This window comes from Rousettus aegyptiacus, unplaced genomic scaffold (assembly GCF_014176215.1).
Source record: "Rousettus aegyptiacus isolate mRouAeg1 unplaced genomic scaffold, mRouAeg1.p scaffold_m13_p_16, whole genome shotgun sequence".
NCBI classification, from domain to species: domain Eukaryota; kingdom Metazoa; phylum Chordata; class Mammalia; order Chiroptera; family Pteropodidae; genus Rousettus; species Rousettus aegyptiacus.
In genome coordinates this window covers 14,608,021-14,633,360 of record NW_023416291.1, presented here as the reverse complement: position 1 = coordinate 14,633,360, position 25,340 = coordinate 14,608,021, and the positions used below count along the sequence as shown (strand labels likewise).

At 47.7% G+C, this 25,340-nt stretch overlaps 1 protein-coding gene across 1 annotated transcript in view; it reads left to right on the top strand.

Annotated features, from left to right (window-relative positions):
• Window positions 1-17,444, top strand: part of SLC10A7 (solute carrier family 10 member 7) — a 194,520-nt gene extending 177,076 nt beyond the window's left edge. The window contains exons 11-12 of the mRNA XM_016158894.2: window positions 12,665-12,810; window positions 14,855-17,444. Coding sequence (XP_016014380.1) covers window positions 12,665-12,810; window positions 14,855-14,884 — 176 coding nt within the window. The 3' untranslated portion in view covers window positions 14,885-17,444. The remainder of the gene's footprint in view (window positions 1-12,664; window positions 12,811-14,854) is intronic.
• The last annotated feature ends 7,896 nt before the right edge of the window (window positions 17,445-25,340 follow it).

Genomic DNA, 25,340 nt, shown 5'->3' with positions numbered 1-25,340 from the left:
TTTTAAAATTATTTCTCTATCATGTTTTCAATAGTAGTAATTATAATAATAATAACTGCTCACATCGAGTACTTAATAGGCAGACACTGTGCTGAGTGCTCGTTACATGAAGTACATTACTTGAAAATACTTTTGCATTGACTGTGCAGTGTTATGATTGTTCTGGTTGGTGTAGACTTCAGGCCAGGGCCAGCCAGTCCATCTAATGGAAAATTCTCACCGGCGTGTTCAGATACCCTTTTATCAGAAAGGTGAAATACTCCAAAGCAGCTAACAAAATACTTTTGTTATCTATAGCTCTATCAACCGGGGAGACTTTACTAATTAGCATAATGAATTCAGAAATAGGTTTTTATTGATGAAATTATTGACTTGTTACTTTGCATGAGAAACGTACTAAATGGACTCATGTAAAGGGCCAAAGAACTTGAGAGACACTTCCACTTGCTACAAGAACCTAGAAAAATCCCATAATCTGAATAAGAAATTCTCAGGGCTGTGCTGGACGCTGGATTTTGTGCCCAGCTGCTGTTGGAGGGCCCTGTGGTCACCTAAGGCTTACAATAAGAGTCACTGAATCCTGCTCTAGAAGGTAGCTGTGTGTGCTTAGAGAGACCCTCTCATGCAAGGTGCTAGCGAGTGTGCTTGAAAAGTCAGAGTTGGGACTTCAAATTTATAGGGTAGGTTGCTTAAACTATTTCTGCACTTGACTGCTATTATGTGTTTAGTTAAAAAATACCCGTATGTATGGCAGCTTTCTTTTATTCAAACCTGCTGGCAAGGCTGTGGGGGTGTAGTTGACCTTGACCTGACTTTAAATTCTTGGGCCACACGTGCTATCTGCCAGAAAGAATCTGGAACTTACGCACGACCATCCTGGCTTGGGTCACTTTCCAGCAGTTCCTGACATGGACCAGCCCACATCATTTTCATGCTAGGCACTGTGTTAGGTGTATAAGTTGCCTTACTGTCTCATTGAATCTTCGCAACGACCCTTCACAGTAGCTATTATTGACACCATTGTCCAAACTAGAAAACCAAGCCTCAGAGAGGTCAGTAACACCCCAGGTCACACAGCGAGTGAACAGCAGAGCTGGCACACAGTGGCCGATCTGCGTACCTCGAGAATCCTCCCGAGTCCTCACACTCCCCCTTATTACCAGACCCGGCTTCTCACCCAGGCTCACATTGGAATCACCTAGGGGCTGTCCAATGAACAGTGATGCTGAGACCACTCCCCATGCCTTCCTAGGAGATCCTGAATCTCATAGAATGGACCCAGGCGTCATATTTTTTCAAAAGCCACCCGGGTGATTCTAACGCACAGCCAGGGACTGAGAGCCACTGTGTTAGACCTCTTACTGCGTACACACTTATGTTCTGCTGTGTTCCAACAACAGTGCACAGTAAGATTAAACCTACTATTTGTTAATGAAATTGGCCATTCGTACTGATTTGTGAAATCCACACTTCTCTGTGTTATGATTAGATATGTTAAGTATTCAGAGGCTAAGGAAAACTAACATTAGAAAAACATTATTATTTCCAGAAATGGCTCCCAGCATTTTCTTAATTCTTCCTCTGCCTAAAAGTCTTCTAAATGAAGTCTTGACTCCCTGATTTCTGTATCATTGAGGATAAATAAAGGACAGGAGTAGGTTAGCAGGATACCACGTAGTCGAGTTAGACCACAGAAACCTTTTTAAGAGAGATGGATTTAGGATAAATAACTGATTTCTAATTCCCAGATCAAACCTGCCGTGTTCTTTGTGTGTCAGAGTCATCTCTTCCGAGGTATGTGTTCATCACGAACCTGGTACCGTCATGAAGAAAAGTTCTGGCCATGTTGCTAAAACAAAAAATGTATGTTAAAAATAGTTAGTATTCGTTTGGGTCACAGCTTCCTCACATTTACCACTTAACTAAGATTTTGAAGTCTTCGAGAAGTTCCACTGTCTACTGTTGAGAGGGTTACGAATGCAAAATTTTAGGGAAAACGGAGTTTAGGGCAGCAGAGCGGGGGGAGAATCAGTGAGCGTTCACATCACACCCATCAGCTTCTCACCGCCTCGGGCTTAAAATGTTCAAGTACTTTGCTTCATTTATGTAAAAACACACCTAAAAGATTCTGTAAAATTAAACAAGGCTTTTCAGAGCCAGTCAGACGGGGCCAGTTCGTGTCAATGACCGTGTTAAATATATTCTGCTGACCTTGCATTAATTTTTGTCATAGGAAATTCTCATTTCTTTTTTTTTTGATGTTCTCACATCCTGTGAGTGTGACCATAAGCCCGATTTTCTGTTTAGAAGATGAATGACTCTTCATTCACGGCCTAGAAAAATAAAAAAGTAATCTCACTCTACTTCCTGCCACCTTGTCTCCATAAATATGGTGACCCCATCAGGAAGACACAGCCAGCACTTGAATGAAGGCTCTGTGGCTCAGTTCTTTAATTCATTCGTCTATTCCCTGTTTGCTAATTACTCCTACAATGCTTTCAGACAGGTGAGGGTGTACCTGATCTTCCGAGGCGGAAACCGTCAGTTGGTAGAGTTAAATGTTTCATTGTCAGCATCTGGCGAGCAGGCTCGGGCCATTCATTAAACATCTTTTCCAATCAGAACATACCTGTTTCAAAACACAAATAATACCAGCTGCTCGGTTAGGTCTGTCTTCCATCCTTATTTACATAAACTTCCAGCAAAGCGGTAGGATTACAGCCCAGGTAACTGAAGGCTAACACACAATCTTTAGTTTTCCCAGTGTGCCCAGAATGGTCATCCACCAACTCTGAGTCTCAGTGACTCCAAGGCCAGCCACATAAGCCCCTTTGCTGAAAGGAGTATCTCTCTCCTTTTCAGACCTTTCTTCTGTAAGTTTTGTTTCTCTTGGGTTTTCACCTTCTAGTGTCGTGTGTTAATATTATCCAGCATCTCTTTTCTCGAGGGTTCCTAAGTACCCTCTGACACATTTTCACGTCAGACATTGCAGGCACACGGCCGGGGAGGACCACAGGCCCCGGAGCCGGCCTGTCTGCGTCCTCCTCCCAGGCTCACCTCGTCACCGGCTGCGCGTGCCTTGGGAAACTCGTATTCATCCGTCCGCCTCCTCGGTTTCCTCATCCAAAACACGGAGATCATAATGGCGGCTTCACTCAACGTCGTAGATGTGAGGAGTGAATGAGTAGGTGTCCGCGCGTTCTCAGAGTGCTGCCTGACGCATAGTATTCTGTGTATTCCGTGTATTCTGTATCCTGTCTTAACAACATGCAAATGCGAACGAACGTGTCCATGACCTCCAGGTTAGGCTTCTGAGGCCCTGTGCGCGCAGGGACTGCTGGAAGACTAAAACTGGAATGCTGCTCTCTTTCCTAAAGCTCATGATTGCTGGAAAGGTGGTGGTTTTCTCTTTAAAAATGGCCTTAGACATCTAGTTCGTAACCTCATATTTCTTAATTTTCCTGCTCTTCCAGGCCTAACTCTCCCCCTTTGGATAAAGGATATTTTTGAATTCTGGTTGTGAAATATGAAGGAAGGATAAATCTCTTGGGCAGGTTTTACATAAACCTCTATTTCACATAACTCAGTAGCTCCCCACTACACCAGAAATCGAGTTTAAAACCTTCCTACCTGGGGACGGGGCAGCGGGGGGACAGCAGAGAGGATGTCCACCGTGTGGGGCACGGCCGCTAACACCTCCTGTGAGGCTCCCAGAGCTTTGCCTCTCATAGCTACACGGATGAGCATATGACATTTTTCAAGCTTCAGAGGTTGGAAATTAAAATTCCATCTGCACAGATCCGTTCAGCCGGTGCAAGACGACGTTGTTTTTCTGCCGGAGGTCTGGCCGAAGGGGTTTGCTAGACACCCGGGAGCCGCTGCGGTCACCTTCGGGCTCAGCGGTGCGGAGATGCTCCAGGTCTGTGTGGGCTCCCTGAACCCATCACTGGGATGCTGGGAAAACAGCTCTCGTTTGCATGTGTGATTTAGTCGTAGCTCAGTTTGGATGACTCTTTGTAAAAAAGGACAAAAATGTTTCATCCTGTGTCTCATAAAGCGATAACAGAGGTTCTGATGCTGAGGTGGAGTTTTCAGTTGAAGAAGAATGACACCCACAAAAAAGCAGGGAACACGTAAAATGTAAACCATCGCAAGGGTGAAATAGCACGATCGCCAAGTTAAAATGCCTTGGAGAATCTGAGCAAAAGTCTACATTTAGATGAGAGCGAAAGGAGGGCAGGCCACGTGACCTGCGACCTCCTGTCCCCCTTCCTAAGGGGATCTGCAGGAAGTCGACTTGCCAGCCTTTGAAACGTTCCAGAAAGGGTTTGGGGGAAATCTTGGAACGCCCAGCATCACGAGCAGAGTGTCACTCTGGGGCTGTGCAGAATGACCCCGCCTGCTTCAGGAGGCCACACCTTTGGGCGCCCTGGACTCATCTGGCAGGCCTCGGGTGGACAGTGAGCGCCCCGTACCCATCAACCTGGAACTGGGTGGCCTTTCTCTTTATGCACTCTAAAAGACAGACAAAAATGTAGATAACCCAAGCATTCCCTGAACTCATTTTGTCTAACAACTTTTTTTTCGATAGCGATGCTGCATTTTCTCACTGCCCTGTGCCACAATTTTGTTTCTGGGTGGAATTTGCTCTTTGCCTGGTGTCCACTTGGTACTTGATCTTCTCTCCCTGTTAAATGAGTAAGAGCACAGCTCTGCGGAGACAGGGGGTTTGCCCATTCATTCACTGCGCCTACAGCCGGGTCTGGCACGGGATGGATAAAGACGTACTACTCACCAGACACTGTGTCTCATTTCACATCTTTTTTTTAAACTTATAAAGTAGGTACATTTTACAGATGTGAAAACTGAGGTTAAATAACTTGCCTAACGACAGTCACACAGGAGGTCAGTGATGGACATGGGATTGCAGCCCAGGGCTTTCTGACTCCCGCGTGAGGCCTCTTTTCCTCTCTGAGCTGCCTCGCGTAGGCTGGAGGATGTAACGAATGATCAAGGGCCGCATGAAACAACAGTTGTATGACTGAAAGTTGGCTGCTTTGGGATCACCCCAGCTGAAGGCGTCTTCTAACCAAATCCCCACACTGTAGTACCTCATCACGACATCTTTTCATGCTCTAGAAATGGCATACAATTGCCCCTTTGTTTATAATTGAGATAAATCAGTGCCAGTGAGTTTGACTTTCTGTGACTGTTTGTCTCTGAAGAGAAAGGCTGTGTGTGGTGTGTGTGTGTGTGTGTGTGTGTGTGTGTGTGTGCGCGCGTGTGTTGGGGAAGGGGACACAGAGATTGGCATTTAGTGAGGCCGGAAAAGAGTGTCTGTGTTTCTCAAACACTGACTGCCTTCCTGGATTACGTTCTGATCAGGGAGACCATCTATTCCAATGACTTTTAAAGGCAAACATGAGCTTTTCTGAGAGAGTCGCTAAGGAGGAAGAGAGAGAATTCAAATAACAATGTACAGGACATTTGGACAGTAAAATTATGGATGTTTCTAACTAAGAACAAACTAAACAAAAGTGGGAAATCACCATGACAACTAAAGAGAGAAGCAACTGGATTCCAGATTTGCCAGCAACTCTCTCCAGAACTCAGCGAAAACTCTGAAAAAGCTTTTAAATGGAAAACAAGGCGTGTGAATTCAGGCGAGTAAACCTTTGAAAGGCAGGAAATGGTCCAGGTGATTGGAGTATCTGTTAACTAAGTGGGAAAGTAAGTGTAATATTAGACTTCACAAGACACAAAGGGCGTTTTTTTCAGTGTATCCCCTCCCGTGCTCCACAGCTCCATATTCATTTCAAATTTGGTGTTCCCCAGTCAGTCTACTTTCTTACCTCGCTGCCATGCCAAATGTTTGTCATACTATAAACTACAGCCCTCTCCCAGACGGGCGTGCGAATGATTCTCTTTACAGCCTAGTTAAGAAAGCAGCTAGCATTTGTCCTATATCCTGTCCTTTTCAACTGAAAATAGTACTTTAGCACTTATTCTTCAATAGTCAATCGCTTATATATTGAGTACCAGGCCTGTGTTTAAACACCGTAGGAGAGTAAAAGGAAAATATAATACTCTGCCTGGATTCAGAGAAAAATAAAACCCACACAGATGAAAATAACAGCAACATCAGCAAATGCTAAATTACGTGATGCAACTAGGAAGAGTTGCCTTCGTTCTTCAAAAGAGGAGGAAATCCATGGGGGAGGGGGGGCGGCGCCTTCCCGGTGGAGGAGAGTGGCAAGCTGAGGCACACAGAGAAAGGACGCGATCCGGGCAGGGCTCGGCTTTTGCAAAGACGAGAAAGGGCTACCAGGCCTGAGCCAGTGACAGCCACTAGCGGCTGAAAGTTCAGCTTCATGGACTTAACATACCTTAGTGATTAAAAGTAAATGGACCGAGGTCTGATTCTGCGTCCATCACCACTGCTCCAAACCTTGGTTTTCTCATCTTTAAATGGGGCAAAAGTCACTGACTTCACAAGGCCATTGGAGGCTTAGATGAGACGGTGCAGGCAAAGCCCTCGGCATGCAGGAAGCGCTTACAAAGTGGCGCTAGTAGCGGCTGTTTTTTGCTGAAGCCGAATGGGTAGAGAATCTGATGGATGGGCACTGGAAAGTCACTGCTGTTCTTGGGCAGAGTGCTGGCTTTAATTAACGTGGGTTTTGGAAAGATTAACCTGACTGGTTTGTCGGACTGATGAAGGGAAAAATCTGAAGACAGCGTCATGTTAGGTGGCTGTAAGTAATCTTGGCTTGCTCTTGCGAAGAACTGAAATAGGAAAACGGTAGTGAAAACTGAGGGAACAGGAGAATGGAAGGTGGAGAAAAGAATCTACAGAATTTGCTGACTTGAGGTAGAGGTAGGAAGACAAATGGGATTAGTCAAAGATGACCCCAACATTTGAATTGTAGAAACTGGCTAAGCCAGTGACAGGAGTGACACATGCTATGCTGGCCCTCGTCCCTTGGTTGGAGGGCAGTTGAGGTAGTCAGAGCCTCAAGAAGGCAGGGACCTCGTCTGGGTTCTTCCTCTTATGTCGCCAGCACCGAGGACGGTAACTCGAGGACATGCAGTGAGCAGTAGAGCAGCCTTCGGGGCAGCGGGGTGTTATATGAGGGTCCATATTTAACCTACAAAGAAAAATGTTTCTCGAGGAAAAATTTTCGATAACTGTTCATCCACTAGCAAACAGTAACTGTTGAAACTTGAACGCTGATACAAAGGGAATATTCTAATTCAGGGAGCATAAAATAAACATATGTAAAATGGCGAGGGGGGGAAACCTGTTCTCGTACGTATTGTTTTATCCCTTCCATCCTGGGCACAGGATGAAAGAAAGCCCTCGCTTGCTTGTTAGAAGAAGAAAGCTCGCACTTGAAGTTCCTATTTGGCAGATGTCAGTTGAAAGCTCCACTTATGGAATATGCTACAGTGTCAAACTCTGTTGGGTAATTTTAGACGAGCGTGTCATGTGTGACATGGAAATATGGCATGCTGTACATTAGTGATTTCCCAAGTGCTCGGATCAGGTAGTAATGCGCTCGGAAAGTGCTCTTTATCTCCCCGCACCGTGCACTGGCAGAGCAGTGGGGAAAGGCTTTTGGTGGAAATTACTTTAGTCAGAAAAAGAATCCATTTACAATATGCGCCTTCTAACATCTTTCAGACAATGCATTGTATTAAAGAGGCATTTTTTGATTAATGTTTTATAAACATTTTTCAGCATGACAGCTTAAAGTCCCTGTAAAACTGTAAATGCGCGCACAGCGTTCACTTCCATAAAGTCAGATGCCATCTCGTGAAGCCCGGTTGGATCCTGTCACCCGCGGTGACACGGAATCAGTACCTGGGAGCATTAAAATTAATTTGCTTCATTTATATTACTGCAGTGATGGCGAGATGAAAAGAGTCCCGTATTTAAATTTTACTTTAAAAAGAAAACTCTAGTAAGTTTGTTTGGCTTTTTAAATTATTGTGCTTTTTTTTTTTCCTAGTTAACGAATACAGTAAGAATGGAGTGATAGTCTGCACAGTAACTTTATGATGCGATCTTAGAAAATAGAAATCCATACAATCAACGTGCTCCTAAAGGCGCAAAGATGAAGAAATAGTCTCTGACCCTAAAATAAAAAATAAAAAATAAAAAAAACCTCACAGCTTAGTGAGGGAAACAGGCAGGGATCAGGCAATGATGCCGAGTGCCGGGTGAGCTGGGCTGGAATCTGCCCCAGGGTGGGTGAGCACAGAGGAGAAAGATGGAAAGGCTGGCCTGGGACTTTGCAGGCGATTCCCAGAGGAGGCAGCTTACGAACCGAGGGCTAAAGGATTGGGCAGGTCAAGAGGTGGGTGGTGGGCATTCTAGGCAAAAGGAGCTTGTGTGCACCAGCCTGCAGGAGAGACAGAGCATGGGCTTGCGCCTGGGGCCTGGGGCTTGGGGCCTGCACTGGGGGCCGGTGGCCTGGGGCCTTCGCCTGGAGCCGGTGGGTGGCCTGGGGCCTGTACCTGGGGTCTGGGGCCTGGGGCCTGTGCCTGGGGCCGGTGGCCTGGGGCCTGCGCCTGGAGCCGGTGGCCTGGGGCCTGTACCTGGGGCCTGCGCCTGGAGCAGGTGGCCTGGGGCCTGTACCTGGAGCCTGTGCCTGGGGCCCGTGGCCTGGGGCCTGCACCTGGAGCTGGTGGCCTGGGGCCTGTACCTGGGGCCTGAGGCCTGTACCTGGAGCCGATGGCCTGGGGCCTGCACCTGGAGCCAGTGGCCTGGGGCCTGCGTCTGGGGTCTGGGGCCTGGGGCCTGCACCTGGGGCCTGCGCCTGGGGCCTGCACCTGGGCCGGGCTGGGTGGGGAACAGCCTCTTCAAGGCTGGAGCACAGAGGTAGAAGGAGGGAAGAGTGGTGAGACATAGAGGGAGTGGGGGCCAGGTCGTGAGGGCCCGTGTCCTGCATGATAAACTCCTGTGTGATTTGATGTTATCAGCTTTGTACTCAGGAATGTTCAGTCTGGCTGCAGAGGGGAAAAGAGCTTGGACAGGACAAGCCTGAAGGCCGAGAGGCCGGTTGGGAGTAGCGTTGGTAAGTGCAGGTGGAAGCTGACCCTGCCCTGAAGGCAAGTTCTGGGGAGCGAGACGTGAGTGGTCACAGAGGTGCCCGGTTAGTTAAATGCAGGGTTGTGTCACACCCCGCTTCTAGCGTGCCTTAACCCTTGCACATAGTTAATCAGTTACGTGAGTGCTAGTTGAGTGAATGAGTGATCGAGTGAATTATTAAGCGAGGAAGCGAAGAGGACGAGAGGGCGGCGCATGACATGAGCTTCTGGCTACAGCTCATGTCCTCTGATTTGACTTTAAGATCAGGATGACCGCTGGGACGTGGAGAAGTTAGCGCTCGCTCTGCGTCTCCCAACTTCTCTGCACCCCGACCTTCAAGAAAAAGAAAAAGCACTGAGCGGAAGCTCTGCTGGCGTAAGATGGGAAGAAAGCGAGAGAAAACCAGGGGGGGAAATCGAGATAAATAGGAGATTGAGAAGGAACTGTAATGTTTGACAAGAAAAGCGGATAATCGAATGATTGAAAAGTAAGGTGGATTTTAAGACTGCGGGAAAACAAGGCTCCCAAAACAAGTGGCTTATGACGTGAGTCGCTGGAGTCCTTCTCCCCCGCCAAGTGATCGACTTGTGAACCCACCGTACGGGAGCGACAAGCAAGGACTTGTGAAAGGGAAGTGGCCCTCGGTCTCTGGTAAGCTAAGGGTTTTTCCCTCTGATATGTTATTTTCAATCATATTTTTGCCATCAGTCACTTAAAGTGGCGTGATAGGAAACTCGATTAACGATTAACCGGAAAGCACATAAAGTGGTGAGGAGGAATCTCTATTTAATTCAACAAATATGCACAGCGACCGCAGGTCCTCGTGGAGCCCTTCTCTTTTTCTAGCAAGGCGCATGACTGTAACTCAGGCAGAGTGAGAAAGGGGCCCCGTGTCGCCAGGGCCAGTCAGGAGAATAGAAACGACTCTTCAGTAGAGGGGACATCAAACGGTGTTTGAACTCGGACAAGGGGTATGGGGACAGTGAGGAAACAAAGGAGCAATAACTGAGAAGTAGCTGGAGCGGGGGGAACAAAAGGAAGTTGGGGTTCTCAGAACCTAGAAGCTCGGAGAAGGAGATGGGGGCTCCAGCCTCGGAGGGCGGCACCACGAGCTATCTCTGCAGCCAGGACGCCTGCTCCCTTGAAGATGCTGGTGCTGGCAGGAGCCCAAGCCCTCCTCCCTCCCCAGCCCATCTCTAGCGCCCCCCATCTGCAGTCCCGGCCCATCATCAGGCAGTGTACAGAAGGGTGTGTTTAAAGATGCGAAGTGTACAGAAGGGTGTGTTTAAAGATGCGACGTCAGAGCTGAAGAACCAGCTCGGGGCCAGAAGAGAGCTTCCGACAGATTGGTGTTAGGGTCCAACGACAGTAGAAAGTCACTCGCACACTGGAAGCTTCTCGAGGGGAACGACTGGGCTGTGTCATTCCATCTCTGGTTCCCCGGCCACCGTTGGGGTAGTCCTAGCCATTACTTAGGTCCTCACCCACGTGAGGTCACAGGAACACCCTGGTGTGGGAAGCAGGGGGATTCGATGGGGTCTGCTGCCTCCGGCAGGGCTTCTGGGAGGGGTCCAAGAAGAATGAGATCCAAAAGCACTTCTGGCCTAGAAAGTTTTTTGCATCCCGGGCTCTCTGCTTTATGAAGCTACAGTCCCCACGGCGTCTTAAACTGAAGACCTCGAAGGCCTCAAACCTTACACAACACAAAGACCTGGAAATCCAAGGTGCCCGCATTGCAGCTGTGACTCCACCACTTGGGAAAGCGGCCATTTCCTCATGAGTAAAACGGTGCAAGCAGTAACTTTTACCAGCCTCCCAGGGTTATTGCGGGGCTCGGTTCAGCTAACATGAGAAAGCGCTTGACAGCCCATGACATCTGGTAAGCACTCACGACACACCGGCCGTCATTGCCGTTGTTGTTGCTGCCTTTGTGGACCTGACCCATCACAGTCAAGTGAATTTCCGGCGTCACTTACATCAAGATGCCTTGTACCTCTCGCAGTCGACTGTTTGTTTGCCTACAGTAGCAGGAACCCTCCGGCCAGTGCTGAGGAAGACACAGGGCCAAGCGTTAGCCAAGGACGGTGCCTCAAGTGATTTTGTAGCCCAGCAGCCATGGCCCTCGAATTTCGGGTCAGAAACCCCTGCTCTGCTCATTTTTAGGGACAAAAATCTCCATAATTCTATCATTGGCTCCCTTCAGCTTCCCGCCCCCCAACTCCTTAGCATCATCCCTTTGGACCAAATAATCGTTCCCGGAAACAGAAGGAGAATGTTCAGGTCTCATTTTCTCATCGCAACAACTTTCCAGGACTGTGATGTCAGATGCTGCTTTTCAACTATCAGTGGATTATGCATGTTGTTTTTTAGAAGAAGGCTCTTTTGCTTTTCATATTCATGAGAAGACAGAAACTGTGCGAACATCTAAACGTGTACTTTTGAAGCTCTGAGAGACGTTGTCTGGGAAGAGTTAAGTATTTTCAGCTTATGGCAAGGATATGTGAAACCATGAAGAAGAAAGCAGCCGTGAAATACGTTTTCGCATAAAGGTTTGAAATTTATTAGAAGGTAAAAATAATTGAAACGGCAGAGCTTTCCTCACTGGGTTATGATAAAGAGCTATTTATGTGCCATTGCTGTGCATGTTTAGGAGTGTAGGTCCTTTTCAGAGGCTGTTCTCAAAGAAACGAGAAGAAAGCTAAGCTATTAAAGCTCGTAAGTTGGAAACGCCAACATACGCACACGATAATTCTGACAGCTGGGCCTTATTAAACAATCGGTAATAATAGTTAAACTGCCAGTGTCTGAATTCTGTTATGAAAGCTTAATAGGTACACACTATAGACAACTACTTACGAAACATACACACCTTGCCCGTGGTGTGATAGGGCAGTAGACTCATGAAGTAGTATTCATTTACCTGGGTTCCATTAAGATTTTCATTGTGAGGTTTAAACACTCAGCATTAATCTTAGAGTTCACCTACCATACACAATATTGTGTAAAGCACTTTGAGATCCTTGGCCAAATGAGAATGAGCAAAGCCTTTATTAATGTACATTTGGGTAAAGTACCCTCCTACTCAAAACAGTATATACCATACATTATCTGACCATATCCTTCCACTTTCAAAAGTGAACTTTGGGGCTTTGAAATGGCACCAGGCAGGGCTCCCTAAAGACCAACAGACTGTTTCGCCATTAAGCAAGAAAGAATCCATTCTGAACCTCCGCCTCACTAGGTACTTTTTAGCCTTCTTGAAGCTACCCTATCCCATGCCGTCTCCTCCCCTTGTTAAACACACTGCTAATCTGCAGCAGATAACCTGCCCTCGGATACCTACCGCCTTTTCAGCTTTGATCTGTTTTAGGCAGAGCTTAGAGCTTTATGTAGAGCAAGAAGATGAACCCATTCGGTGACTCATTTGAGATCTTCCCTTTTCAGGGCTGTGAATATGCACAGGGGAAAATATGGCAATGATATATTCCGAAGTAGCGATTTTAATAGAGAACGTCTTTAGTCCGAGGACGAATTGAATTCGCCTCCACACTTTCTGTGTTCTTTGTCCGCCAGGAATCCCGATGCTGAAGATAGTGTTTGCAGGCCACGAGCACCTGTCTTTAATCTCCGTGCCGTTGCTCGTCTACCACCCAGTGCAGATCCTGCTGGGGAGCGTGTTGGTGCCGACGATAAAGTCTTGGATGGTGTCAAGGCAGAAGGTGAGACTCCAGAAAGATCTTATTTGCATCCCAATCAGATCGAAATTCTGCTTCTGAATCTTAGCTGTTCGTATACACTTTAACTTTCGCTGCCGCATTCTCATTCTTATATATTTTCTTAATATCCAATAACTATGATGCGTTGATCTATTTCGATTTGAATAGCAGGGTCGAGGGTTAAATGCTCTATGTTGTCATAAAAGTACAATTACATTTAAAACGTTTTTCAAGCTCTTTTTAATTTGCTCGTATTGAAGGGCATATTGCAATGGGGTAAAGTTTCAGTGAATATACTCGATATATGTTATACGTACCGCTCCACTCGGGCACGCACCATCTTTGCCCTACTTGATTTTTCATGAGTCCTTTCTGAGATCTCATGCCTTTCTAAATACGGTAGCAGCCGGCTTTCACTAGAATGCCCACCTTATTTTTAATTTTCTGCACATATAATAACATCTCCGTTCAGCAAGCTGTGTTCGAGCACTAAAAAATAAAACGTTTTAGCAAAGGAGCCCACACAAGATCAATTTCATCACTTAGCTCAGAGTCTTGTTACTTATTTGATATTGGTGGATTCGATCTCCTAAAACACCAGCCAAAATGAAATAGGCTGGGTGATTCGCAAGAAGTTTTGATGCTGTGTTTACCACGCCCACAGAGCTGGCTCCTTCCCAGAGGCGTGAGCTTTACAGGACTTCTTTCCTGCAAAGAAGTTTGACACACGGCGATGACCGTTATAGGGAGATGGTAGGGAGAAGAGACAGCAATGACAGGACGCCCCGCACTGTGTCCTCGGCATCCTAGAAACAGAACAGCCGCTCTGCCCCGCACTGAGCTGTGTGTGCAGGACGCAGTCCGGGCCTCCCCCGGTTCAGTGTGGACCCCTGAGCCGGCTGCCGGCTCTTCTTGGCTCTCGTTTCTGCCACTGTCACACTAATGACACTGTCTCCTCTCCGGAGTTGCAGAAGAGTCTGCGGCAGGTGCGTGACAAACGCCGGCAGTTTAATTCTCATTCCTGCCCTCGTTGTTCATGACCATCTACAGCACTGCCGCCAGCTCTGCCACCCCCACCGCACAGGGCAGGGACTAGGGCAGCGGGCCGAGCAGCTGGCCCGGGGTTCTGAGGGTGGTTCAGTCGGTGCTGGAGTTAGGACTTGAAGCCTGGTCTGTTTGGCCTCCAAAATCTTTCTCCTACGTCATGACGACACTCCAGATGGAAATACGACGTTGCCTTTAGAAGGAGTGCCCTAGGTCCTCAGGGTCCTGCCAAAGCCGTCACTCTAATATTTAACGAGGTGATAGTGGTTTCGGCCTGTGCCGGGTACGACTCCAGGCTCCGTCCTCCCACTCAGAGCCGGTAGAGGAGCAGTGTAGTACCTTTTTCTTTATTCTTTATCCATGTTGAAAACTTCCATTTATATTCATGCATATATTTATCAATGTGTGCACACTGGAGGCCAGAATTTCTACATATAAATTTTGACAAAGGATAAAGAAAATTGGTAAGTCCTAATACTCTATCAGTAATATGCAGCCATAGTGAAAAGCAAATGAATCAGAGTGAAATTTTCCTCTAAATGTTCAGAAGCTCTCAGATTTCTTCTGCAGAGCAACAGAAGCATCTCCAACAGGGAGGCCGGACTGCACATGCCGTTCGTTTTCCCTTGGCACAGAACCCAGTCCAAACCAGGGGCCACCGTCTAACCTAATGTAGTCCAGAAGGCTTAGAACAGTCTGCATCCGTCCTAAGGGTACCCAGGAGTGTCCCCTCTGCTTTGCAAACAATACCGATTGAGACCCACGGCCATCCTCGAGTGCACAGCGGGGTTGCATGAGCAGCCGGGCCAGGCTGGGGAGATGACCAAGTTTGCTGGCCAGCGGAGGAATCTGTAACCAGAGGTTGGGATCCGTGGTTCTAAGATGCTGTCTGGGTGCACCTCGTCTTCCGTCCTTCTAGTGGCATAAATGATCTGGTGCTGGGTGGCGCTTTCTCTTCACTCACGGGTGTCGTCCGACTCTGAACTACGTGTTTTCCTTGCAGGGAGTAAAGCTGACGAGGCCAACGGTATAACTAAGAAGCACTCGCTCTGCCGCAATGTACATATGTACAGGATTGTACACACACACAGTTCTGAAGACTTGTACTTGTGAATGTTGCTTCGATGCATATTTTATTTTTTATACAAAAATATGATATAACTGTTTAAGTGCCTTAAAATGTATTTGACAAGAGCATTATTTCCAAAATCTACTTTGTTGGTTACTGCCAGGGGTGGTACAGTATTCTGGAGTTGTTTAATATTTTTTTTCCTAAAGCAGGCAACAGTCATCATAAGTGACAAAAGCAAACATGCGTTCCTCGCCCCGCGTTTGTGCAATACAACTCTATAAAAGTTACTGTACTGTTCGAAACGAGGTCACACCATCAGAAAAATGCCCTTCTGATGACAGTGAAAATTTCCAAAGTCTTATTCACAAATACTTTGATTTACTGTGTGATTCTTTTTTTTCTACAACTGTGACATGCCAGTTCCCTATCAACTCAGCAGGGGTCATAGACTGACTAGATGCTGAAAAGCATAACTTATCTGCATTTCTTGACATCATTTTTTTAGACATTCCTTCAAATACTTTTCACACAGAAATTCCTTGGTTCCATTATAAGAGACTTTGGTATCGTATGTCTTAAATTTATTATAAGGCTGCTTCAAAGAAAGAGCCTGATGTTTGAGTTATGAGTAAAATAAGTGAAATTTTGAGGTAAACTAACAGGCTTTGGTTTTCAGGATTTTTAAAGTTATATTTCCTCTGTCTTTCCTTTTTCTTCCATAATTTCTTTCCTGTTTTCCAGCACACTTGCAAACTCATAACAGCCGAATACGAGACACAAAAATGTTTTAATAACTTTGAGAGCAGTAGCAATTAATGTTGGATTATATTCACATTCCACAATTGAGACCAAAAATTTTCCCGTTACACAGTTGCTCCTTTTACCCAGAAGCAGCCTATTACATCCTTGAATTAAGCACACTTAAGGCATTTGAGACAAGTTATTCATGAGAATTTCCTTGGCAGATTTGACAAATGTTTGTAACATTTTTTAAAAAAATTAAATCATATTATTCTTATGAATAACTGGAAATGTAAAGGTCATGAATGCAAACAGATGTTACAGATACACATTCTGTCTAGCCAAATGGAAAGAAAAATGGGCACAAAAAATGCAAAACCATTCATTAACCGAAATATCAAGTAAAATTAGTTCTCAATTGGGCATCAGCTTTCAAAGGAGTATCCAATATTTGCCTCTGTTATGCCTAGAAGAGCTTTCACTGGACCCAAATAGAGAAAAAAAGCAATATATAGAGTTAAGGGAACACTTTTTCTGTTTTTTTTTTTTTTGTTTCTTTCGGTGCACCATTCCGTCACATCCTCTCTACATGTCCTTTCTTAACTTGACAAACGATACTGGCATCCTGGGTCGTACTGAGGCCACGCTCTGGCCTCGGCAGCTGTTTTGTTGTCTTGTCAACAACAACAAAAATCGTTCCTTAGACACTTGCCAAGTTTATCAATAGTGTAAATTTATATTATTGTGACTATCATGCGTCATCTTGTGTTACTTCTGACTCATTTCAATATCACCGAACTTCATAAATTTCAGAAAAGGTATCCTCAGTAATCAATTTTAAAGCTAGTGCCAGACCCTGCGAAAATCTATGCTAAACGGGCTGTTTGTCAAGAATTTCTGTTGTCGAGAATTCACTTGGGTCCAAAACTACAATAATTTTGCTTGATGCTTTGGGTGCTTATCTATGGAGCATGAAAAGGTTTTCATGTTTTGTTCCTATACAGTTCTTTGAATTTCAGACTAAATGAAATGTCTGTCTGTCTGAGCTATCATAAAAGCTAGCATTAGAATACTGATTTCCTTCTCCCCTCAACTTATCTACCTCTAGTATCAAACGCCTATAGTAGGTGTGTGATTATGGGATAAAATTCAACCACAAATGCTATAACAATTTATCTTTTGCTTTAAAAGTGTGTTTTGTTTTCAAATAATTTTCTTTACATAGTGAATTTTGGTGGCTTTTGTGATATGTTTATGCCTCTTTTTTTTTTTTTTTTTTTTTTTAACACAAATGCTCTGGCATATTTTTCCATAAAGAACATAAAATAAAATCGAAATTTATTTTTAATTTATGCTTTTGGGATTTAATTGTGTCTTAAAACGGTTTATGTGTATGTACTGTCACACTATCTGATCCATTTGTTTTGTCTAAATGTATTTATGAAAGAAATACATTAGATTATATTTATATTTACTCAGTTTTCCTTCTGGATTTTTTTAAATGGTTGTTATGAAATTTGATTTTTTTAGTGGGTGATAATGTTAATCCTTTCATTTGTTCTTTTCTAGGTTTTAAAATTCTGTGGGTTTTTTATTTTTATTTTTTTTACATTATTTTCTAGTCTGTTTAAAAGTAACACACCTCTGGCTAATGTTCAGTGTTTGTTTATGCTAAATACCAAATTTTTTTAAAAGGATTGGTAAAGTAATGAAGTGGGTTATTTATGATGAATGGAAGATGAAAAGAATTCTGTGATTAAACAAAGAAATCACAAGAGAACCTGTGGCTTATTTTTAACCTGATTTCAGATGCACTTACAATGCCTTCCAAGTGTGTATAGATTTCTCTTGATTCATCCAAATACTATTATATCATTTGTGGTTAGACACAAGCACCACAGTCTTCTACGTATCCACCTTAGTACCGTCACCACGGCATGATGTTAAAATCCAGAAACAACCTTGGCTTTTTTTTTTTTTTTTGAAATATAAAATATAAGTCCTCTGCATCCGAGTCAACGACCAAAAGAGAGACATACCCAACAGAAATAGCAAAATTTAGGGAATCTGAATTTTAGACACCCTGAGCAGATGAAACCTAGCTAGCCTGCCTTTCCCACATCTGGTGTTTCTTTCTGAGCAAGTTCCCTTGTTTGAAGTCCGTACCTCTGTGTTCTTGTTTCGCTGTCTCCGCTGAGCAATCCTCTTCTCCCTGGAAGGCCGACGGGAATGTCACCTCCCCCAGGGAGCAGCCAGTGCTAAGCTGGCACCCTTGAGGCGCCTTGAGAATGCGTCTCTCCAGTTTTAGGAAACCTTTGTCTGTTTTTCTGGGGTTTTTTTTCTTTCTGTTTTTCTGTTTTCTGTTTTTTTGTTTTTGCTTTTTCTGTTTTTCTGTTTTTCTACTGTGCCTCACACAGTGTCTGGCTCAGAGTAGTAGCTAAAAAAAAAAAAATTAAAAAAAAATGTGTATTGGCTTTCCAAATTGTGATCTTAATAACCAATAGGACATGAACCTTCAAAATTTTGAGAGCCCTTATTAGAGGTATCTCTTTGAGTAGTGATTTTGTTTACTTTGGATATATACAAAAGTGGGATTGCTAGATGATATGGTAGTTCTGTTTTTAATTTTTTGAGGAGCCCCCATTCTGTTTTCTGTAGTCACTCTCTGCAGTTCTAAAATGCCACCCCCAGCCAAAAAGAAAAAGAAAAAGAAAAAAACAAAAAACACTTTAGTAAAATTCACTTTATACCAGAGCTTTCGTTTATTTGGGAGGAAATGAAATAAAAGGTTCAACATTTGCCCAGAGGGGATTTAAGGGAGAGGAAGTAGAACATTCCATTAATAAAGACACCAAGTCATAAACAGGAATCTCGTGCTCAAACCCACCAGAGGAATGGAAGTTCCTGGGGATCCTGGTGGGAGGGAACTTCTCACAGAACATGGGATTCCTTCTTAAACTGTTGCATCCACATATTAGTTAATATGTATTCCGATGGCCTGGGGATGGCAACATGAGCGGCTAACATTTAGTGCTCTATAAACACTCCCACACCTGGGATGTCACCTACCGAATGTTGTCTCAAAGGTGGTGCCAGGAGGGGGTGCGTCCCCCCACCACGCCCTGGCCCTGGCGAGGTGAGCTGGCCGGCTCCCGTGGGCCTCTGCACTACAGGTCATCCTAGGCTCTTTCCCCAGACTTTTCATTTAATTCTTTCAGCACTCCTAGGAGGATGAGTACCATTATTATCTGCATTGTACAGATATGGAAACTAAGGCCAGAAAGGTTAACTAGCGAGGGAGTGCAAGCCTCGCGACTCTTAACTGATGGAGCTGGGATTTGAACTCAAGAATTTTCCCAACAACACATGACTAACCCTTAAGTAGATCCCTCCACAACCCGGAAACCACATGCTCCTTCCAAGATCTTAGGTCGTATTCTAAAATTCTGGAGACCGGCAACGATCTAAACTCCTCCTGAGTTCTGCAGCCAAGGTCATGCGTGCTGAAGGTGGTTGTTCTCTATGTGGAGCAAATAGAAAGCCCCGCCCCTCAGAAACTCCTGAGAGCTGGTGGGAAAGAGGCCTAGGGTTCCCGCCACACCAGGCCTCGCAGCCCACTGGTAGGAAAGGACCGCGCTCTGGGGAAGCAGATCCTGGCCTCGGCCTAGACTCGATCCCTGCCCGAGTTACTGACTATCCCAAACTGGAAATCCTTGTAATCGTGTTGATTTGTGCTCACCGCTGGAAGTTCTCGACTCTGGTTTTGCCAACACGGCTAGAACTCATCCTGTCTTCCCCACCGTCAAACGTTTGCCCTGACTGCCTAGCCCGGACGGCAGCTGGTGGCGACTCCTGCGCGGTGCATCCACGAGCCCCCCACCCCCACCCGCAGGTGTGGCTACTCCAGCGCCACGCCTCAGAATTCCTGCGTGTGTTGAACACAGGGCAAAATACCGTTTCTATGGCTCACCTTTCTGCTCACAAAGCCAAAGTGACAATTGTGTAACATCATAGGCTTGTTACTAGGATCAAATGAGAGAGTCCCCGCAAACAGCTTGTCACAGTGTCTGGCTCTTGGTAAGAACCCAGTAAGTGGCGGCTACTATCATTGTCCAACGTGGATGGGGCCCTGAATAAACCGTATCAGACGTGGGGTATCAGATATGGGGGGCTGAGTGTCAGGCTCTATTCTACGTGACTTCTAATCTATGCAAAAATCTATTATGAAGTCCATTAAATGTCACTAATCAAGTCAGGGAGTGAGTGACCAGGGCACGAGTCTCTACTTCATCGGTTAGTGAAAACACCTGATTGGGAATTTTCAGGCGGTCGCAGCCATCCCTGGCTTCCGGCAGAGCTCGAAAGGCCCTCCAGCCCCCCATCGCTGCCCGGGTCTTGCCTTTTTCTGCCTACTGCAAAGAACAACAAGCAAAATTTCCCCCGACGCCCCCGAAAGCCCCGAGTCCCACCAGGAACCATCTGATAACGCAGCTGACAGACAGAGCTGCCCCCATATTGATTCCGGTCCACTGCCGCCGGTCTCAGATGAGTCTGACCACCGGCTGCGCTGTGGTCAGGGCTCGCTCTGAGGGCCACCACGGCCGTGACGTGGCTGGCCGTTCCCTTCACAGCGTCCTTTTCCACTCACTCCTTTCACGTCAATGGTTTCAGGAATCCTGGTCTCGGATCTTTCTTCCCACCCCACGTGTTCTCCCAGTGGGACATTCTGGGCCCCTCCCACAGCCTCCGTCACCTTCTGTAAACAGCGAGAGTCCAGATCTGCGGCGCTGAGCCGAGGGTCTCAGCTTCATCCGGGCATTCCCACTTGGGTATCCTCAAGGCCCCCCTCTCACCTCACAGTCCCGGAGGAAAAGTCAGTAACCCTTTTCTCTGCAGCAGTCCTCCCCAAACCGGCTTCCTCTGTCGGCATGGCAACCTTCCCAAGCCTGTTTCATCTGTTGGCATAGCAACCAGGCCTAGTGTAGTCCCGTCAACCTTCACACTTCCCTTTTCATGTTCGGTTATCAGCAAATTCTCTCGATTCTATCTGCAAAACCTCTCCTTACGCCTACCTTCTGCTTCATCCCGCTGCCGCTGCCTTAAAATACCTTTTTTTAGTGTTCATTTTCCCTCCAGTATTGCTTTTCTCCAGTCCGGGAAACCCTTTGCTGACGGCTGTTAATCACCTGCCATCCGCTGGGTGCTCTGCTAAATTCTCTACATGAATTACCCCATTTAATCCTTGCGACAATTTTGGACATCGGTGTAATTATTCCCATCTTACAGAAGAGAAAATGGGGGCTCCAAGAAGCTAAGTTCCAGTGCCAGAACTTACACGTGGCAAAGTCTGGCTTTCGCCGGGCGGCTGACTCGGCCAGCGCCCGGGGCTTCCCTCCCGCTCCCGCCATGGTCCCCACCGCCTCACACACGGTCCTCGCCTGACTGAGTTTCTTCACTTGCTAACTCATCACTTAGGTTGTGCCAGGTTATCGTTACCCATACGCACCCCCCCCAACACACACACACACACACACACACACACTTGATCCATCTCTTCAGCGGGGGCCTGTTTTGTTTACCTCTCTGTCACCCCGATGACTAGCAGAACGTTTGCCTGATAGTAGGAACCCCAATAAATGTTTATTGTTCAATAGGACAACCCTTAAGGCCCTCCAGGTTGCTTCTCTGATTTTGGAGGACAGACATCTTCAGATTGTGAAACACTAGTTTTGGAAAGTGGCCTGTGACTTAATCATTTAATTAATGGCAGTCAACCTATTAATTAATCTACGGATGCTTCTGGATGGACTTTTTTCAAAGAAATGAAAATGATCAGCAAAAATAATGAAAATTTGACCCCAGAGTAGTTGAGACCCAAAACGTGTAGACCTCAAGTCCCCCACCAGATGCTCATTTACTTTTGCGCCTTCAAGGGAGCCATCTCTCTGGCCTCTATGCACGTGCAAATGTCCTCAGGTCAAGGTCAGGCCCCCAGCCTAAGAGGAGCAAGCGGATTTTGGCCCCAGGCTAGTAAAACAGACCTGCCTCTCTGCCCTGCATCTGCCTTCTGCCACCCATTCCCCCAGGACGCAAAAGCGCACCCAGCTTTCCTTCCCAGGAGGGACATTAACCACTCAGCCCCAAGTGCTAAGTCAGGATCCAACCAAAACAACTGGCCAACGCGAAAGTGCGGGCAGATGCAAGAGAGAGCACTGAGCCAGGCATAATGAGGCCCAGGCAGGCCGGTTATTGCACAGGGAGCCCTACATCAGGGCCTTTTACCTCTGGGTCACTGGTTCAAATCCAGCCAGGCCTCGCCTGACAGAAAATCATTACAGGCTCTGTGTCAGGCTGTTTGACAGATGGAAAATGAGTTCCTGTCTCCATGCAGCAGGCAAGTGTTCACATCACACTTGGCACTAAGCAGCTCCCGACTCTGTGGAGACAGAGTAGAAGGCATGCGACAGTGGCCCGGGTCTGGGGCGGGTCGCTGAGGTCGGGCCGAGCCTGCATTCCGGCACTCTCTGCGTGGGGGTCTGACAGCTCCCTCAGCTCACCCCTTTCATGAGCACTTTATTAATCTGGTTGTTTGGGTTTCTCTCTGAAGACATGGCTTAACGAATAGTTTGAAGTAATGGAACAACTAAAAGGAAAAAAAAAAAATTGATTCTGCAGCATTGAAAGAAGAGCGGCCAAAATCACAACACAGAAAAATATCTGGCTTTCCTCCTCAGCAGAGCTGGGCGGTGCCGGGCCAGGCGGGGCTGCCCGCCCCTGCGGTGGAAGACGCGGGGCCACGCGCAGGAGGGGCGGGGCCGGCGGGGCTCAGCGGCTCCATGCGAAGCCCTCCGGATGGCGGGCACTGCGGGGCGCTCCTGCTCTAGGGTATTTTGTTTTCACTCACTTCCTCCCGCTTAGAAAGCTCTAAGCCACCAGTCTAAAGGCACCCCAAGCTTAGAAAGGCCTTTCTCCCCTTCCTGCGCACAGACAGGCCCTCCCAAACCCTCAGAAGTGCCTATTGTTAAACCCCGCGAATTGGGGGGGGGTTCCTCACCGCATCCAAGTGGGGGGATCCAGACCCCTCCCTGGCTTGTCGCGGCAAACGCTGAGGGGCCGAAACACCTGAAAGCGCTGTGCAAATGCGGCCTGGCCCTCCGAGACCTTCGAGACCTTCCTCTCGCCCTCGACGGTGTGTTTTTTATGCTTTTTAACTACGCCGCCCCAGCCCCGCCCTCCACGCCCACCCCAATGAGTCATCCAAGGAGCACCCAGACCTCTCAAGGCTCAGTGGGTCTGGACAGAGAGAGCCAACTCGTGCGCGGGGGCCCATCTCCAGCGAGCGCGCCGTCTGGGCGTCCGCCGGCCAGCACAGGGCAGGTGGCATTGTACCTTCTGTTGATGGGATTTGACCGGGTCACAGTGGATAGGCCGGTCCTCTAGAGTGAGACATAGGTCCACGACTCCAGAGTTCACCTGGCCGGTGGGAACCCAGCCAAGATGTGTGGAGGGACCTTCTGAGCCAGGTTTAGGTGCGGAACAGGGGAGCCCACTGCCGCCTTGTAGCCTTTCTGTCCCTGGGAAACGCACTTTCTCCTCCTTTCCCTGCGCCCTCCTGCCCTGCTCAGGCAGCAGCAGGCCCCCCAGACCTGAGCTTGCTCTCACCCCTCATCTGGTTGAATTGGGGAGAAGAGAGCCGCGCAGGGGGAGGCCGCGAGCTCAGGGTCGCCTGCTGCAGGCCAGAGCCTTTGCTCTGCGTTTCTCGCTGCCCCATCTTCTCAACCTGCTCAGAGTTTCCCGAAGCAGAAAGAAGCCCCCACATTCCCCCATTCTGCATGTTTTTCTGCTCCCACTCTCTGTCAGGCGCACTGGTGTTGCTAAATGGAGACAACCCCGCGCCGCGTCTGCATAGCCCAGCAGTTTGCGTGCAGGATCCCGGGGCTTTTGAATTGGGGAGAGGTGGGGACGGGGACGCTGTCCGCACGCGCAGGCCCTGCGATGGCGTACGCGTCACTTTCCCTGACAACTGCGCAGGAGCTATGTTCCTGTGTGTGCACGCACGTGTGCACCTGTGTTTAGGAATAGCATCATATACGCTCACGGGAAAAATTCAGAATGAACAGAGTGAGAAGCCGGAGCCGCGGAGCACACTTTGAGAAGCACGGCCGACAGCCCCTCTGCGCGACCCGACCGCCTCCTCGGCTCCCTCTGCTGCCCTACGCCTGCGCTGCAGGGGGTTCCTGGGGTGGGCGGTCACCTGGGCCGCCTCGCTTCTCCCCAGAGCCCTCAAGGCTACTTTCAAATGCAGAGGACACAGAGAACCAGAGGCCTGCAGCGCACACCTGACAGAGAGAAGCCATCTGTGACTGCCAACCTGTGCGCAGGGGCCGGGGGCGGGGGAGGGGAAAGGCCCCCAGAGGGGCTGAGCCTGAAGCGAGGGGGCGGTCCTGGCGCCTGGACTAGCCCTGATGGGACTCCGGAGGCAAGGGCGCTCCCTGCTGGCCCAGCCCAAGCAGAGCGAAGCTCTCCCTACCTGGGCAGGTGCCCGAGTTCTCCGGCTTCCTTCTCTAGCTGGGCTTCGGGGAGAAGGAGAAATGGGTCCAAGTGGAGGCAAAGAGCTTGCTCGCCTTGACATGCAGAGAGGCTGTTCGCGGCAAGGGCGAAAAGCGGCATCCCATTCACGCCTGGCACTGGCCCTGGCCCATAGCAGAGGCTCGATAAAACAGTCCTGGAAGAAAGTGACTGACTTCCACCCCGGCCGGGCCACTGCCGGTGTCCTTGTCAGATCACTGCCCTCCTGGACTTTGGCTTTCTCCTCTGAAATGGGGATAATGATGCGACTACCCACCACGAGAGCTGCTTCCAGGATAAAATGCGGTCACTCACGTGAGGGAATGATATCGACACATGTCAGAGATGCTACGTATCAAGTGCTCCGTATCAAGTATGCCCCAGAATTCAGGTTTTCACACCTAAAAAAGCAGTTCTGATGTCTCCATTAACAGTCTTCTATTCATAAAATAAGAACTCTAAGTCATAAGAATAATTCCCTTCCCACCAATGGAATTCAGTGGAGCTATTTCCTTTGGAGGTGGAAATAAATATATGCTTTCCTAAACTGAGCTGCGTGAAAAGGAAAAATGTAAACGGCTGTGCCTCTGGAAGCACACGGCCGCCCTAGACAGCCCTGCTCCACGGAATGTGCACGGCATCCCTCCAGCTCCAAGACTGGGTCTTATTTACACTTATTTACATATCGAGCGAGATCTCCGTGGCAGCCTGCCCGGAAGCCCTATTTATAATTGTTTGCCGCCCCAGCTGCCCCTCTGACCCTTCCTGGCACTTTTCTGAGGATTTCCGGCCACTGCTGGCTTGGGAGGTAAGGACAGATGACGAGAGTCCTTGAACGGGAAACCTCGGCAAAGGCCGAACTCAAACCAGAGGCTCCCACATTCGGCATCTTGAAGCCCCTTTACAAGCGGGTCGTCCTGGGGGCCAAGGCTGGCCTCCTGTGGAGGGGAGGGGATCTGGGCGCTGGCCAGTGGGCCAGCTTCTCAGCTCGGCCAGCTGCATCCCATGCGGACAAAAGGACAGGGGAAGAGGGAAACGGCTGCCTCTCTGCGCTCCGGCTTCCTCTCTAGCCGCGCTCTGGAAGAAATCGGAATCGTTCCAAGTGAAG